The sequence below is a fragment of the Bombina bombina genome, chromosome 11, assembly GCF_027579735.1.
Source record: "Bombina bombina isolate aBomBom1 chromosome 11, aBomBom1.pri, whole genome shotgun sequence".
Classification (NCBI taxonomy): Eukaryota; Metazoa; Chordata; class Amphibia; order Anura; family Bombinatoridae; genus Bombina; species Bombina bombina.
In genome coordinates this window covers 5,343,490-5,362,182 of record NC_069509.1, presented here as the reverse complement: position 1 = coordinate 5,362,182, position 18,693 = coordinate 5,343,490, and the positions used below count along the sequence as shown (strand labels likewise).

Genomic DNA, 18,693 nt, shown 5'->3' with positions numbered 1-18,693 from the left:
TAGGGCACGCTAGTCAATTCTCACAGGTGTCCGATAGTCACAACTCACACACTAATCATGTAAATATACATATCCCCAGACACGTCCTAGGGCACGCTAGTCAATTCTCACAGGTGTCCGATAGTCACAACTCACACACTAATCATGTAAATATACATATCCACAGACACGTCCTAGGGCACGCTAGTCAATTCTCACAGGTGTCCGATAGTCACAACTCACACACTAATCATGTAAATATACATATCCCCAGACACGTCCTAGGGCACGCTAGTCAATTCTCACAGGTGTCCGATAGTCACAACTCACACACTAATCATGTAAATATACATATCCCCAGACACGTCCTAGGGCACGCTAGTCAATTCTCGCAGGTGTCCGATAGTCACAACTCACACACTAATCATGTAAATATACATATCCCCAGACACGTCCTAGGGCACGCTAGTCAATTCTCGCAGGTGTCCGATAGTCACAACTCACACACTAATCATGTAAATATACATATCCCCAGACACGTCCTAGGGCACGCTAGTCAATTCTCACAGGTGTCCGATAGTCACAACTCACACACTAATCATGTAAATATACATATCCCCAGACACGTCCTAGGGCACGCTAGTCAATTCTCACAGGTGTCCGATAGTCACAACTCACACACTAATCATGTAAATATACATATCCCCAGACACGTCCTAGGGCACGCTAGTCAATTCTCACAGGTGTCCGATAGTCACAACTCACACACTAATCATGTAAATATACATATCCCCAGACACGTTCTAGGGCACGCTAGTCAATTCTCGCAGGTGTCCGATAGTCACAACTCACACACTAATCATGTAAATATACATATCCCCAGACACGTCCTAGGGCACGCTAGTCAATTCTCGCAGGTGTCCGATAGTCACAACTCACACACTAATCATGTAAATATACATATCCCCAGACACGTCCTAGGGCACGCTAGTCAATTCTCACAGGTGTCCGATAGTCACAACTCACACACTAATCATGTAAATATACATATCCCCAGACACGTCCTAGGGCACGCTAGTCAATTCTCACAGGTGTCCGATAGTCACAACTCACACACTAATCATGTAAATATACATATCCCCAGACATGTCCTAGGGCACGCTAGTCAATTCTCACAGGTGTCCGATAGTCACAACTCACACACTAATCATGTAAATATACATATCCCCAGACACGTCCTAGGGCACGCTAGTCAATTCTCGCAGGTGTCCGATAGTCACAACTCACACACTAATCATGTAAATATACATATCCCCAGACACGTCCTAGGGCACGCTAGTCAATTCTCGCAGGTGTCCGATAGTCACAACTCACACACTAATCATGTAAATATACATATCCCCAGACACGTCCTAGGGCACGCTAGTCAATTCTCACAGGTGTCCGATAGTCACAACTCACACACTAATCATGTAAATATACATATCCCCAGACACGTCCTAGGGCACGCTAGTCAATTCTCACAGGTGTCCGATAGTCACAACTCACACACTAATCATGTAAATATACATATCCCCAGACACGTCCTAGGGCACGCTAGTCAATTCTCACAGGTGTCCGATAGTCACAACTCACACACTAATCATGTAAATATACATATCCCCAGACATGTCCTAGGGCACGCTAGTCAATTCTCACAGGTGTCCGATAGTCACAACTCACACACTAATCATGTAAATATACATATCCCCAGACACGTCCTAGGGCACGCTAGTCAATTCTCACAGGTGTCCGATAGTCACAACTCACACACTAATCATGTAAATATACATATCCCCAGACACGTCCTAGGGCACGCTAGTCAATTCTCGCAGGTGTCCGATAGTCACAACTCACACACTAATCATGTAAATATACATATCCCCAGACACGTCCTAGGGCACGCTAGTCAATTCTCACAGGTGTCCGATAGTCACAACTCACACACTAATCATGTAAATATACATATCCCCAGACACGTCCTAGGGCACGCTAGTCAATTCTCACAGGTGTCCGATAGTCACAACTCACACACTAATCATGTAAATATACATATCCCCAGACACGTTCTAGGGCACGCTAGTCAATTCTCGCAGGTGTCCGATAGTCACAACTCACACACTAATCATGTAAATATACATATCCCCAGACACGTCCTAGGGCACGCTAGTCAATTCTCGCAGGTGTCCGATAGTCACAACTCACACACTAATCATGTAAATATACATATCTCCAGACACACAATATAGTACGTTAGTCACTACCCACAGGTGTCTGATGGCACGTTAGTCACTACTCACAGATGTCTGATTGCACACTAGTAACTACTTATACACAGTAATCTTGTAAATATACATATCCCTCAGACATGTCTCATGGCATGCTAGTTGCCTCTCACATGCAAGCAAACCACGGCACGCTAATTGCCACTTGCAAGCGCTCGGGCATCACCCGGCACGCTAATCGCCACTTACAAGCGTGCAGGCGTCACTTGCCACACTAGTCACTATTCACACAGAGTACATGTATGAATCTGCCATGTCACACTTACACGGAACCTATGCATCTGACAAGTCACACACTACAACTACACATAACACACAGGTGGGTACTTGGTGTCTGGCTACCATAAGACATGCTCTGTCCACGTCAAAAGATACAGATGATACAAAGAGGTGGTAACAGTGGTTTTAAATAAAGCCAGGGCCCCATATTGGTCTCTTTATTGTCCACAAAAAACAGACAGACATTCTCCTGTTCTTGGTCCTTGTTGTCCCAGTAAGGGTGGGTAAGGGATCTCCCACATGGGAGATTATTAAATATAGGCATAAGTGGCTCAGTTTTTCAGCTGTGGAGGACACCACAGTTCCTAATTAAAATATATCCGGTGAAAGTCATGTGCTCCAAAGGCTGCGTTACACTTGGGGCATTTGCGCTGCCGCGAGTCGTATCGAGTCTTCACACACTCAAAGCAAAAAACATGAAAACACTTTATGAGAATAGCATCTTTCTTCCTGGTGTTACAGCATGGACAGGTGAGACGGGCCTGGGGAGGAAACAGACAGTTACCATCTGGGCAATAACCAGATCGTATCACATGCTGCTGGGGGCATTGGTTTTACTAATTAAATATAAAGAAAGACATTTGCCATCGCTAGTAACAGCTCGGCTGCCACACCCAGCACTCCCTCCCCCATCCCAAAGCGAGAACTCTATTTTTGTAAGTCACATAAGCTTGGTAACAGCAGCAGGAACTTTAAGATCACAGTTTCCAGAGACAAACTTATAGTCTGGTGCCACGTGTTATGGGTATATAGATAAAGGAGTTGCTGGGGGCATGCTTGTGATCAGGGGTATCTGTTGTGGGCATGCTTGTGATCAGGGGTATCTTGTGGGCATGCTTGTGATCAGGGGTATCTGTTGTGGGCATGAGGGGGCATGCTTGTGATCGGAGGTCTCGGTTGTGGACATGGGGGGCATCCTTGTGATCGGAGGTCTAAGTTGTGGGCATGCTTGTGATCAGGGGTCTCAGTTGTGGGCATGCTTATGATCGGAGGTCTCAGTTGTGGCCATGGGGGGAATGCTTGTGATCGGAGGTTTCTGTTGTGAGCATGGGGGCATGCTTGTGATCATAGGACTCGGTTGTGGGCATGCTTGTGATCAGAGGACTCGGTTGTGGGCATGCTTGTAATCTGAGGTCTCCGTTGTGGGCATGCTTGTGATCAGGGGTATCCGTTGTGGGCATGCTTGTGATCAGGGGTATCTGTTGTGGGCATGCTTGTGATCAGGGGTATCTGTTGTGGGCATGCTTGTGATCAGGGGTATCTGTTGTGGGCATGCTTGTGATCAGGGGTATCTGTTGTGGGCATGCTTGTGATCAGGGGTATCTGTTGTGGGCATGCTTGTGATCAGGGGTATCTGTTGTGGGCATGCTTGTGATCAGGGGTATCTGTTGTGGGCATGTGGGGGCATGCTTGTGTTCGGAGGACTCGGTTGTGGCCATGAGGGGGCATGCTTGTGATCGGAGGTCTCGGTTGTGGACATGGGGGGCATCCTTGTGATCGGAGGTCTAAGTTGTCGGCATGCTTGTGATCAGGGGTCTCAGTTGTGGGCATGTGGGGGAATGCTTGTGATCGGAGGTTTCTGTTGTGGGCATGTGAGCATGCTTGTAATCTGAGGTCTTGGTTGTGAGTCTAATAAAGCAGTGTCACAATCTTATGTTGGGAGCATGTAGCCCAGATCAGCAGCAGTGATGCAATATAAACAATACAGAGGAAGCCACTTACCCGATATTCCTTGATCTCCTCTTGGAGGATCTGGTCTGCATCCGCATACACCTCTAACTTCTTCTGTTTCTCCAACTTCCTACGCAGTCGAGAGATTTCCTCCTGAAGACATAACAAGTGTGAGAAGCCGACACAGAGCACAACCGACAATACCACCCTCACCCCACATACCTGTGCTCTCTTTAAACTGAACGACTCCTTTTCCTTTGCAGTGCGATTGTCGCAGACAAAATTCTGAGTGTCCTTCAGAGTGCTCACAACGTGTTCCAGCTGGACCTTCAGGTCTTCAGACAGCTGTGCCGCTTCTACAGCCTATGATCAATAACCAGACAGGCAGTGCAAGATAACCATACAATTATACAATGGGCAGACTAGGCACACAACCAAACAAGCAAACGGACCCCCCCCCCCCCAACAGCACGCACCTAGTGACTGCACAGACTGACAGCTGGTCAGACACCTAGTGACAGCTGGTCAGACACCTAGTGACTGCACAGACAGCTGGTCAGACACCTAGTGACTGCACAGACAGCTGGTCAGACACCTAGTGACTGCACAGACAGCTGGTCAGACACCTAGTGACTGCACAGACAGCTGGTCAGACACCTAGTGACTGCACAGACAGACAGCTGGTCAGACCCCTAGTGACAGCTGGTCAGACACCTAGTGACTGCACAGACAGACAGTTGGTCAGACACCTATTGACTGCACAAACAGACAGCTGGTCAGACCCCTAGTGACTGCACAGACAGCTGGTCACACACCTAGTGACTGCACAAACAGACAGCTGGTCAGACCCCTAGTGACTGCACAGACAGACAGCTGGTCAGACACCTAGTGACTGCACAGACAGACAGCTGGTCAGACCCCTAGTGACTGCACAGACAGACAGCTGGTCAGACCCCTAGTGACTGCACAGACAGACAGTTGGTCAGACCCCTAGTGACTGCACAGACAGACAGCTGGTCAGACACCTAGTGACTGCACAGACAGACAGCTGGTCAGACCCCTAGTGACTGCACAGACAGACAGCTGGTCAGACACCTAGTGACTGCACAGACAGACAGCTGGTCACACACCTAGTGACTGCACAGACAGACAGCTGGTCAGACCCCTAGTGACTGCACAGACAGACAGCTGGTCAGACCCCTAGTGACTGCACAGACAGCTGGTCAGACACCTAGTGACTGCACAGACAGCTGGTCAGACCCCTAGTGACTGCACAGACAGACAGCTGGTCAGACACCTAGTGACTGCACAGACAGCTGGTCAGACCCCTAGTGACTGCACAGACAGACAGCTGGTCAGACACCTAGTGACTGCACAGACAGACAGTTGGTCAGACACCTAGTGACTGCACAGACAGACAGCTGGTCAGACATCTAGTGACTGCACAGACAGACAGCTGGTCAGACACCTAGTGACTGCACAGACAGACAGCTGGTCACACACCTAGTGACTGCACAGACAGACAGCTGGTCACACACCTAGTGACTGCACAAACAGACAGCTGGTCAGACCCCTAGTGACTGCACAGACAGCTGGTCAGACCCCTAGTGACTGCACAGACAGACAGCTGGTCAGACCCCTAGTGACTGCACAGACAGACAGCTGGTCAGACCCCTAGTGACTGCACAGACAGACAGCTGGTCAGACCCCTAGTGACTGCACAGACAGACAGTTGGTCAGACCCCTAGTGACTGCACAGACAGACAGCTGGTCAGACCCCTAGTGACTGCACAGACAGACAGCTGGTCAGACCCCTAGTGACTGCACAGACAGACAGCTGGTCAGACCCCTAGTGACTGCACAGACAGACAGCTGGTCAGACATCTAGTGACTGCACAGACAGACAGATGGTCAGACCCCTAGTGACTGCACAGACAGACAGCTGGTCAGACACCTAGTGACAGCTGGTCAGACACCTAGTGACAGCTGGTCAGACACCTAGTGACTGCACAGACAGTTGGTCAGACACCTAGTGACTGCACAGACAGACAGCTGGTCAGACCCCTAGTGACTGCACAGACAGACAGCTGGTCAGACCCCTAGTGACTGCACAGACAGACAGCTGGTCAGACCCCTAGTGACTGCACAGACAGACAGCTGGTCAGACACCTAGTGACAGCTGGTCAGACACCTAGTGACAGCTGGTCAGACACCTAGTGACAGCTGGTTAGACACCTAGTGACAGCTGGTCAGACACCTAGTGACTGCACAGACAGCTGGTCAGACACCTAGTGACTGCACAGACAGCTGGTCAGACACCTAGTGACAGCTGGTCAGACACCTAGTGACTGCACAGACAGACAGCTGGTCAGACACCTAGTGACTGCACAGACAGATAGCTGGTCAGACATCTAGTGACTGCACAGACAGACAGTTGGTCAGACACCTAGTGACTGCACAGACAGATAGCTGGTCAGACATCTAGTGACTGCACAGACAGCTGGTCAGACACCTAGTGACTGCACAGACAGCTGGTCAGACACCTAGTGACTGCACAGACAGCTGGTCAGACCCCTAGTGACTGCACAGACAGACAGTTGGTCAGACACCTAGTGACTGCACAGACAGATAGCTGGTCAGACATCTAGTGACTGCACAGACAGACAGTTGGTCACACACCTAGTGACTGCACAGACAGACAGTTGGTCAGACACCTAGTGACTGCACAGACAGACAGTTGGTCACACACCTAGTGACTGCACAGACAGACAGCTAGTCAGACCCCTAGTGACTGCACAGACAGACAGTTGGTCACACACCTAGTGACTGCACAGACAGACAGTTGGTCAGACACCTAGTGACTGCACAAACAGACAGTTGGTCAGACCCCTAGTGACTGCACAGACAGCTGGTCAGACACCTAGTGACTGCACAAACAGCTGGTCAGACCCCTAGTGACTGCACAGACAGACAGCTGGTCAGACACCTAGTGACTGCACAGACAGACAGCTGGTCAGACACCTAGTGACTGCACAGACAGCTGGTCACACACCTAGTGACTGCACAGACAGCTGGTCACACACCTAGTGACTGCACAGACAGACAGCTGGTCACACACCTAGTGACTGCACAGACAGACAGCTGGTCACACACCTAGTGACTGCACAGACAGCTGGTCACACACCTAGTGACTGCACAGACAGACAGCTGGTCACACACCTAGTGACAGCTAGTCAGACACCTAGTGACAGCTAGTCAGACACCTAGTGACAGCTAGTCAGACACCTAGTGACAGCTGGTCAGACACCTAGTGACAGCTGGTCAGACACCTAGTGACAGCTGGTCAGACACCTAGTGACAGCTGGTCAGACACCTAGTGACAGCTGGTCAGACACCTAGTGACAGCTGGTCAGACACCTAGTGACAGCTGGTCAGACACCTAGTGACTGCACAGACAGACAGCTGGTCAGACCCCTAGTGACTGTACAGACAGCTGGTCAGACACCTAGTAACAGCTGGTCAGACACCTAGTGACTGCACAGACAGCTGGTCAGACACCTAGTGACTGCACAGACAGCTGGTCAGACACCTAGTGACTGCACAGACAGCTGGTCAGACACCTAGTGACTGCACAGACAGATAGCTGGTCAGACCCCTAGTGACTGCACAGACAGACAGCTGGTCAGACACCTAGTGACTGCACAGACAGCTGGTCAGACACCTAGTGACTGCACAGACAGCTGGTCAGACACCTAGTGACTGCACAGACAGCTGGTCAGACACCTAGTGACTGCACAGACAGCTGGTCAGACACCTAGTGACTGCACAGACAGAAAGCTGGTCAGACCCCTAGCGACTGCACAGACAGACAGCTGGTCAGACCCCTAGCGACTGCACAGACAGACAGCTGGTCAGACCCCTAGTGACTGCACAGACAGACAGCTGGTCAGACCCCTAGTGACTGCACAGACAGACAGCTGGTCAGACACCTAGTGACTGCACAGACAGACAGCTGGTCAGACACCTAGTGACTGCACAGACAGACAGCTAGTCAGACACCTAGTGACTGCACAGACAGACAGCTAGTCAGACACCTAGTGACTGCACAGACAGACAGCTAGTCAGACACCTAGTGACTGCACAGACAGACAGCTGGTCACACACCTAGTGACTGCACAGACAGACAGCTGGTCAGACACCTAGTGACTGCACAAACAGACAGCTGGTCAGACACCTAGTGACTGCACACACAGACAGCTGGTCAGACCCCTAGTGACTGCACAGACAGACAGCTGGTCAGACACCTAGTGACTGCACAGACAGACAGCTGGTCAGACACCTAGTGACTGCACAGACAGACAGCTGGTCACACACCTAGTGACTGCACAGACAGACAGCTAGTCAGACAGCTAGTCAGACACCTAGTGACTGCACAGACAGACAGCTGGTCACACACCTAGTGACTGCACAGACAGACAGCTGGTCACACACCTAGTGACTGCACAGACAGACAGCTAGTCAGACACCTAGTGACTGCACAGACAGACAGCTGGTCAGACCCCTAGTGACTGCACAGACAGACAGCTGGTCACACACCTAGTGACTGCACAGACAGATAGCTGGTCAGACATCTAGTGACTGCACAGACAGACAGTTGGTCAGACACCTAGTGACTGCACAAACAGACAGCTGGTCAGACCCCTAGTGACTGCACAGACAGCTGGTCAGACCCCTAGTGACTGCACAGACAGCTGGTCAGACACCTAGTGACTGCACAGACAGCTGGTCAGACACCTAGTGACTGCACAGACAGCTGGTCAGACACCTAGTGACTGCACAGACAGCTGGTCAGACACCTAGTGACTGCACAGACAGCTGGTCAGACACCTAGTGACTGCACAGACAGCTGGTCAGACACCTAGTGACTGCACAGACAGCTGGTCAGACACCTAGTGACTGCACAGACAGCTGGTCAGACACCTAGTGACTGCACAGACAGCTGGTCAGACCCCTAGTGACTGCACAGACAGACAGTTGGTCAGACACCTAGTGACTGCACAGACAGATAGCTGGTCAGACATCTAGTGACTGCACAGACAGACAGTTGGTCAGACACCTAGTGACTGCACAAACAGACAGCTGGTCAGACCCCTAGTGACTGCACAGACAGCTGGTCAGACACCTAGTGACTGCACAAACAGCTGGTCAGACCCCTAGTGACTGCACAGACAGACAGCTGGTCACACACCTAGTGACTGCACAGACAGACAGCTGGTCAGACCCCTAGTGACTGCACAGACAGACAGCTGGTCAGACACCTAGTGACTGCACAGACAGACAGCTGGTCAGACACCTAGTGACTGCACAGACAGCTGGTCAGACACCTAGTGACTGCACAGACAGCTGGTCACACACCTAGTGACTGCACAGACAGACAGCTGGTCACACACCTAGTGACTGCACAGACAGACAGCTGGTCACACACCTAGTGACTGCACAGACAGCTGGTCACACACCTAGTGACAGCTGGTCAGACACCTAGTGACAGCTAGTCAGACACCTAGTGACAGCTGGTCAGACACCTAGTGACAGCTGGTCAGACACCTAGTGACAGCTGGTCAGACACCTAGTGACAGCTGGTCAGACACCTAGTGACAGCTGGTCAGACACCTAGTGACAGCTGGTCAGACACCTAGTGACAGCTGGTCAGACACCTAGTGACAGCTGGTCAGACACCTAGTGACAGCTGGTCAGACACCTAGTGACAGCTGGTCAGACACCTAGTGACAGCTGGTCAGACACCTAGTGACTGCACAGAAAGACAGCTGGTCAGACCCCTAGTGACTGCACAGACAGCTGGTCAGACACCTAGTAACAGCTGGTCAGACACCTAGTGACTGCACAGACAGCTGGTCAGACACCTAGTGACTGCACAGACAGACAGCTGGTCAGACCCCTAGCGACTGCACAGACAGCTGGTCACACACCTAGTGACTGCACAGACAGACAGCTGGTCACACACCTAGTGACTGCACAGACAGACAGCTAGTCAGACACCTAGTGACTGCACAGACAGATAGCTGGTCACACACCTAGTGACTGCACAGACAGACAGCTAGTCACACACCTAGTGACTGCACAGACAGACAGCTGGTCACACACCTAGTGACTGTACAGACAGACAGCTGGTCACACACCTAGTGACTGCACAGACAGCTGGTCAGACCCCTAGTGACTGCACAGACAGACAGCTGGTCACACACCTAGTGACTGCACAGACAGACAGCTGGTCACACACCTAGTGACTGCACAGACAGACAGCTGGTCAGACCCCTAGTGACTGCACAGACAGACAGCTGGTCAGACACCTAGTGACTGCACAGACAGACAGCTGGTCAGACACCTAGTGACTGCACAGACAGACAGCTGGTCAGACACCTAGTGACTGCACAGACAGACAGTTGGTCAGACACCTAGTGACTGCACAGACAGACAGCTGGTCAGACACCTAGTGACTGCACAGACAGACAGCTGGTCAGACACCTAGTGACTGCACAGACAGACAGCTAGTCAGACACCTAGTGACTGCACAGACAGACAGCTAGTCAGACACCTAGTGACTGCACAGACAGACAGCTGGTCACACACCTAGTGACTGCACAGACAGACAGCTGGTCAGACCCCTAGTGACTGCACAGACAGACAGCTGGTCAGACACCTAGTGACTGCACAGACAGACAGCTGGTCAGACCCCTAGTGACTGCACAGACAGACAGCTGGTCAGACACCTAGTGACTGCACAGACAGACAGCTGGTCAGACACCTAGTGACTGCACAGACAGACAGCTGGTCACACACCTAGTGACTGCACAGACAGACAGCTGGTCAGCACACCTAGTGACTGCACAGACAGACAGCTAGTCAGACACCTAGTGACTGCACAGACAGCTGGTCACACCCCTAGTGACTGCACAGACAGACAGCTAGTCGACACCCTAGTGACTGCACAGACAGACAGCTGGTCAGACACCTAGTGACTGCACAGACAGACAGCTGGTCAGACACCTAGTGACTGCACAGACAGACAGCTGGTCACACACCTAGTGACTGCACAGACAGACAGCTGGTCAACACCTAGTGACTGCACAGACAGACAGCTGGTCACACACCTAGTGACTGCACAGACAGACAGCTGGTCAGACACCTAGTGACTGCACAGACAGACAGCTGGTCAGACCCCTAGTGACTGCACAGACAGACAGCTAGTCAGACACCTAGTGACTGCACAGACAGACAGCTAGGTCAGACCCCTAGTGACTGCACAGACAGACAGCTGGTCACACACCTAGTGACTGCACAGACAGACAGCTGGTCACACACCTAGTGACTGCACAGACAGACAGCTGGTCAGACACCTAGTGACTGCACAGACAGACAGCTGGTCACACACCTAGTGACTGCACAGACAGACAGCTGGTCACACACCTAGTGACTGCACAGACAGACAGCTGGTCACACACCTAGTGACTGCACAGACAGACAGCTGGTCACACACCTAGTGACTGCACAGACAGACAGCTGGTCAGACCCCTAGTGACTGCACAGACAGCTGGTCACACGCCTAGTGACTGCACAGACAGACAGCTAGTCAGACCCCTAGTGACTGCACAGACAGACAGCTGGTCACACACCTAGTGACTGCACAGACAGACAGCTGGTCAGACCCCTAGTGACTGCACAGACAGACAGCTGGTCACACACCTAGTGACTGCACAGACAGCTGGTCAGACACCTAGTGACTGCACAGACAGACAGCTGGTCAGACACCTAGTGACTGCACAGACAGACAGCTTGTCAGACCCCTAGTGACTGCACAGACAGACAGCTAGTCAGACCCCTAGTGACTGCACAGACAGACAGCTGGTCAGACCCCTAGTGACTGCACAGACAGACAGCTAGTCAGACCCCTAGTGACTGCACAGACAGACAGCTGGTCAGACACCTAGTGACTGCACATACAGACAGCTGGTCAGACCCCTAGTGACTGCACAGACAGACAGCTGGTCAGACCCCTAGTGACTGCACAGACAGACAGCTGGTCAGACCCCTAGTGACTGCACAGACAGACAGCTGGTCAGACACCTAGTGACTGCACAGACAGCTGGTCAGACACCTAGTGACTGCACAGACAGATAGCTGGTCAGACCCCTAGTGACTGCACAGACAGACGGCTGGTCACACACCTAGTGACTGCACAGACAGACAGCTGGTCAGACACCTAGTGACTGCACAGACAGACAGCTGGCCACACACCTAGTGACTGCACAGACAGACAGCTGGCCACACACCTAGTGACTGCACAGACAGACAGCTGGTCAGACACCTAGTGACTGCACAGACAGACAGCTGGTCAGACACCTAGTGACTGCACAGACAGACAGCTGGTCACACACCTAGTGACTGCACAGACAGACAGCTGGTCACACACCTAGTGACTGCACAGACAGACAGCTGGTCACACACCTAGTGACTGCACAGACAGACAGCTGGTCAGACACCTAGTGACTGCACAGACAGCTGGTCAGACACCTAGTGACTGCACAGACAGACAGCTGGTCAGACACCTAGTGACTGCACAGACAGACAGCTGGTCAGACACCTAGTGACTGCACAGACAGACAGCTGGTCAGACACCTAGTGACTGCACAGACAGACAGCTGGTCAGACACCTAGTGATTGCACAGACAGACAGCTAGTCAGACACCTAGTGACTGCACAGACAGACAGCTGGTCATACCCCTAGTGACTGCACAGACAGACAGCTGGTCAGACACCTAGTGATTGCACAGACAGACAGCTGGTCAGACACCTAGTGACTGCACAGACAGACAGCTGGTCATACCCCTAGTGACTGCACAGACAGACAGCTGGTCAGACCCCTAGTGATTGCACAGACAGACAGCTAGTCAGACACCTAGTGACTGCACAGACAGACAGCTGGTCAGACACCTAGTGACTGCACAGACAGACAGCTAGTCAGACACCTAGTGACTGCACAGACAGACAGCTGGTCATACCCCTAGTGACTGCACAGACAGACAGCTGGTCACACACCTAGTGACTGCACAGACAGACAGCTGGTCACACACCTAGTGACTGCACAGACAGACAGCTGGTCACACACCTAGTGACTGCACAGACAGACAGCTGGTCACACACCTAGTGACTGCACAGACAGACAGCTGGTCACACACCTAGTGACTGCACAGACAGACAGCTGGTCACACACCTAGTGACTGCACAGACAGACAGCTGGTCACACACCTAGTGACTGCACAGACAGACAGCTAGTCAGACCCCTAGTGACTGCACAGACAGACAGTTGGTCAGACCCCTAGTGACTGCACAGACAGCTGGTCACACGCCTAGTGACTGCACAGACAGACAGCTGGTCACACACCTAGTGACTGCACAGACAGACAGCTGGTCAGACACCTAGTGACTGCACAGACAGCTGGTCAGACACCTAGTGACTGCACAGACAGCTGGTCAGACACCTAGTGACTGCACAGACAGACAGCTGGTCAGACCCCTAGTGACTGCACAGACAGACAGCTGGTCAGACACCTAGTGATTGCACAGACAGACAGCTGGTCAGACACCTAGTGACTGCACAGACAGACAGCTGGTCAGACACCTAGTGACTGCACAGACAGACAGCTGGTCAGACACCTAGTGACTGCACAGACAGACAGCTGGTCACACACCTAGTGACTGCACAGACAGACAGCTGGTCACACACCTAGTGACTGCACAGACAGACAGCTGGTCAGACACCTAGTGACTGCACAGACAGCTGGTCACACACCTAGTGACTGCACAGACAGACAGCTGGTCAGACACCTAGTGACTGCACAGACAGCTGGTCACACACCTAGTGACTGCACAGACAGACAGCTAGTCAGACACCTAGTGACTGCACAGACAGACAGCTGGTCAGACCCCTAGTGACTGCACAGACAGACAGCTGGTCACACACCTAGTGACTGCACAGACAGACAGCTGGTCACACACCTAGTGACTGCACAGACAGACAGCTGGTCACACACCTAGTGACTGCACAGACAGACAGCTGGTCACACACCTAGTGACTGCACAGACAGACAGCTGGTCACACACCTAGTGACTGCACAGACAGACAGCTGGTCAGACCCCTAGTGACTGCACAGACAGCTGGTCACACGCCTAGTGACTGCACAGACAGACAGCTAGTCAGACCCCTAGTGACTGCACAGACAGACAGCTGGTCACACACCTAGTGACTGCACAGACAGACAGCTGGTCAGACCCCTAGTGACTGCACAGACAGACAGCTGGTCACACACCTAGTGACTGCACAGACAGCTGGTCAGACACCTAGTGACTGCACAGACAGACAGCTGGTCAGACACCTAGTGACTGCACAGACAGACAGCTAGTCAGACCCCTAGTGACTGCACAGACAGACAGCTAGTCAGACCCCTAGTGACTGCACAGACAGACAGCTAGTCAGACCCCTAGTGACTGCACAGACAGACAGCTGGTCAGACACCTAGTGACTGCACAGACAGACAGCTGGTCAGACACCTAGTGACTGCACAGACAGACAGCTGGTCAGACCCCTAGTGACTGCACAGACAGACAGCTGGTCAGACCCCTAGTGACTGCACAGACAGACAGCTGGTCAGACCCCTAGTGACTGCACAGACAGACAGCTGGTCAGACACCTAGTGACTGCACAGACAGCTGGTCAGACACCTAGTGACTGCACAGACAGATAGCTGGTCAGACCCCTAGTGACTGCACAGACAGACGGCTGGTCACACACCTAGTGACTGCACAGACAGACAGCTGGTCAGACACCTAGTGACTGCACAGACAGACAGCTGGCCACACACCTAGTGACTGCACAGACAGACAGCTGGCCACACACCTAGTGACTGCACAGACAGACAGCTGGTCAGACACCTAGTGACTGCACAGACAGACAGCTGGTCAGACACCTAGTGACTGCACAGACAGACAGCTGGTCAGACACCTAGTGACTGCACAGACAGACAGCTGGTCACACACCTAGTGACTGCACAGACAGACAGCTGGTCACACACCTAGTGACTGCACAGACAGACAGCTGGTCACACACCTAGTGACTGCACAGACAGACAGCTGGTCACACACCTAGTGACTGCACAGACAGACAGCTGGTCAGACACCTAGTGACTGCACAGACAGCTGGTCAGACACCTAGTGACTGCACAAACAGACAGCTAGTCAGACACCTAGTGATTGCACAGACACACAGCTGGTCAGACACCTAGTGACTGCACAGACAGACAGCTGGTCAGACACCTAGTGACTGCACAGACAGACAGCTGGTCAGACACCTAGTGACTGCACAGACAGACAGCTGGTCATACCCCTAGTGACTGCACAGACAGACAGCTGGTCAGACCCCTAGTGACTGCACAGACAGACAGCTGGTCAGACACCTAGTGACTGCACAGACAGACAGCTAGTCAGACACCTAGTGACTGCACAGACAGACAGCTGGTCATACCCCTAGTGACTGCACAGACAGACAGCTGGTCACACACCTAGTGACTGCACAGACAGACAGCTGGTCACACACCTAGTGACTGCACAGACAGACAGCTGGTCACACACCTAGTGACTGCACAGACAGACAGCTGGTCACACACCTAGTGACTGCACAGACAGACAGCTGGTCACACACCTAGTGACTGCACAGACAGACAGCTGGTCACACACCTAGTGACTGCACAGACAGACAGCTGGTCACACACCTAGTGACTGCACAGACAGACAGCTGGTCACACACCTAGTGACTGCACAGACAGACAGCTGGTCACACACCTAGTGACTGCACAGACAGACAGCTAGTCAGACCCCTAGTGACTGCACAGACAGACAGTTGGTCAGACCCCTAGTGACTGCACAGACAGCTGGTCACACGCCTAGTGACTGCACAGACAGACAGCTGGTCACACACCTAGTGACTGCACAGACAGACAGCTGGTCAGACACCTAGTGACTGCACAGACAGCTGGTCAGACACCTAGTGACTGCACAAACAGACAGCTGGTCTGACCCCTAGTGACTGCACAGACAGACAGCTGGTCAGACACCTAGTGATTGCACAGACACACAGCTGGTCAGACACCTAGTGACTGCACAGACAGACAGCTGGTCAGACACCTAGTGATTGCACAGACAGACAGCTGGTCAGACACCTAGTGACTGCACAGACAGACAGCTGGTCACACACCTAGTGACTGCACAGACAGACAGCTGGTCACACACCTAGTGACTGCACAGACAGCTAGTCAGACCCCTAGTGACTGCACAGACAGACAGCTGGTCAGACACCTAGTGACTGCACAGACAGACAGCTGGTCAGACACCTAGTGACTGCACAGACAGCTGGTCACACGCCTAGTGACTGCACAGACAGACAGCTGGTCAGACACCTAGTGACTGCACAGACAGCTGGTCACACGCCTAGTGACTGCACAGACAGACAGCTGGTCACACACCTAGTGACTGCACAGACAGACAGCTGGTCAGACACCTAGTGACTGCACAGACAGACAGCTGGTCAGACCCCTAGTGACTGCACAGACAGACAGTTGGTCAGACCCCTAGTGACTGCACAAACAGACAGCTGGTCAGACCCCTAGTGACTGCACAGACAGACAGCTGGTCAGACACCTAGTGACTGCACAGACAGACAGCTGGTCAGACACCTAGTGACTGCACAGACAGACAGCTGGTCAGACACCTAGTGACTGCACAGACAGCTGGTCAGACACCTAGTGACTGCACAGACAGACAGCTGGTCAGACACCTAGTGACTGCACAGACAGCTGGTCACACACCTAGTGACTGCACAGACAGACAGCTGGTCACACACCTAGTGACTGCACAGACAGACAGCTAGTCAGACCCCTAGTGACTGCACAGACAGACAGCTGGTCAGACACCTAGTGACTGCACAGACAGACAGCTGGTCAGACACCTAGTGACTGCACAGACAGACAGCTGGTCAGACACCTAGTGACTGCACAGACAGACAGCTGGTCAGACACCTAGTGACTGCACAGACAGACAGCTGGTCAGACACCTAGTGACTGCACAGACAGAGAGCTGGTCACACACCTAGTGACTGCACAGACAGACAGCTGGTCACACACCTAGTGACTGCACAGACAGACAGCTGGTCACACACCTAGTGACTGCACAGACAGACAGCTGGTCACACACCTAGTGACTGCACAGACAGACAGCTAGTCAGACCCCTAGTGACTGCACAGACAGACAGCTGGTCAGACACCTAGTGACTGCACAGACAGACAGCTGGTCAGACACCTAGTGACTGCACAGACAGACAGCTGGTCAGACACCTAGTGACTGCACAGACAGACAGCTGGTCAGACACCTAGTGACTGCACAGACAGACAGCTGGTCACACACCTAGTGACTGCACAGACAGACAGCTGGTCACACACCTAGTGACTGCACAGACAGACAGCTGGTCACACACCTAGTGACTGCACAGACAGACAGCTGGTCACACACCTAGTGACTGCACAGACAGACAGCTGGTCACACACCTAGTGACTGCACAGACAGACAGCTGGTCAGACACCTAGTGACTGCACAGACAGACAGCTGGTCAGACCCCTAGTGACTGCACAGACAGACAGCTGGTCAGACCCCTAGTGACTGCACAGACAGCTGGTCACACGCCTAGTGACTGCACAGACAGACAGCTGGTCACACACCTAGTGACTGCACAGACAGACAGCTGGTCAGACACCTAGTGACTGCACAGACAGACAGCTGGTCAGACCCCTAGTGACTGCACAGACAGACAGTTGGTCAGACACCTAGTGACTGCACAAACAGACAGCTGGTCAGACCCCTAGTGACTGCACAGACAGACAGCTGGTGAGACACCTAGTGACTGCACAGACAGACAGCTGGTCAGACACCTAGTGACTGCACAGACAGACAGCTGGTCACACACCTAGTGACTGCACAGACAGACAGCTGGTCACACACCTAGTGACTGCACAGACAGACAGCTGGTCATACCCCTAGTGACTGCACAGACAGACAGCTGGTCACACACCTAGTGACTGCACAGACAGCTGGTCACACACCTAGTGACTGCACAGACAGACAGCTGGTCAGACACCTAGTGACTGCACAGACAGACAGCTAGTCACACACCTAGTGACTGCACAGACAGACAGCTAGTCAGACCCCTAGTGACTGCACAGACAGACAGCTGGTCAGACACCTAGTGACTGCACAGACAGACAGCTGGTCACACACCTAGTGACTGCACAGACAGACAGCTGGTCACACACCTAGTGAC

General features: G+C 52.5%; 1 protein-coding gene across 1 annotated transcript in view; it reads right to left on the bottom strand.

Annotated features, from left to right (window-relative positions):
* Window positions 1-2,706: 2,706 nt before the first annotated feature.
* RNF40 (ring finger protein 40) overlaps window positions 2,707-18,693 on the bottom strand; it is a 186,477-nt gene continuing 170,490 nt past the window's right edge. Inside the window, exons 15-17 of the mRNA XM_053694814.1 lie at window positions 4,476-4,616; window positions 4,305-4,406; window positions 2,707-3,064 (exon numbers count right to left, since the gene is read on the bottom strand). Coding sequence (XP_053550789.1) covers window positions 2,888-3,064; window positions 4,305-4,406; window positions 4,476-4,616 — 420 coding nt within the window. The 3' untranslated portion in view covers window positions 2,707-2,887. The remainder of the gene's footprint in view (window positions 3,065-4,304; window positions 4,407-4,475; window positions 4,617-18,693) is intronic.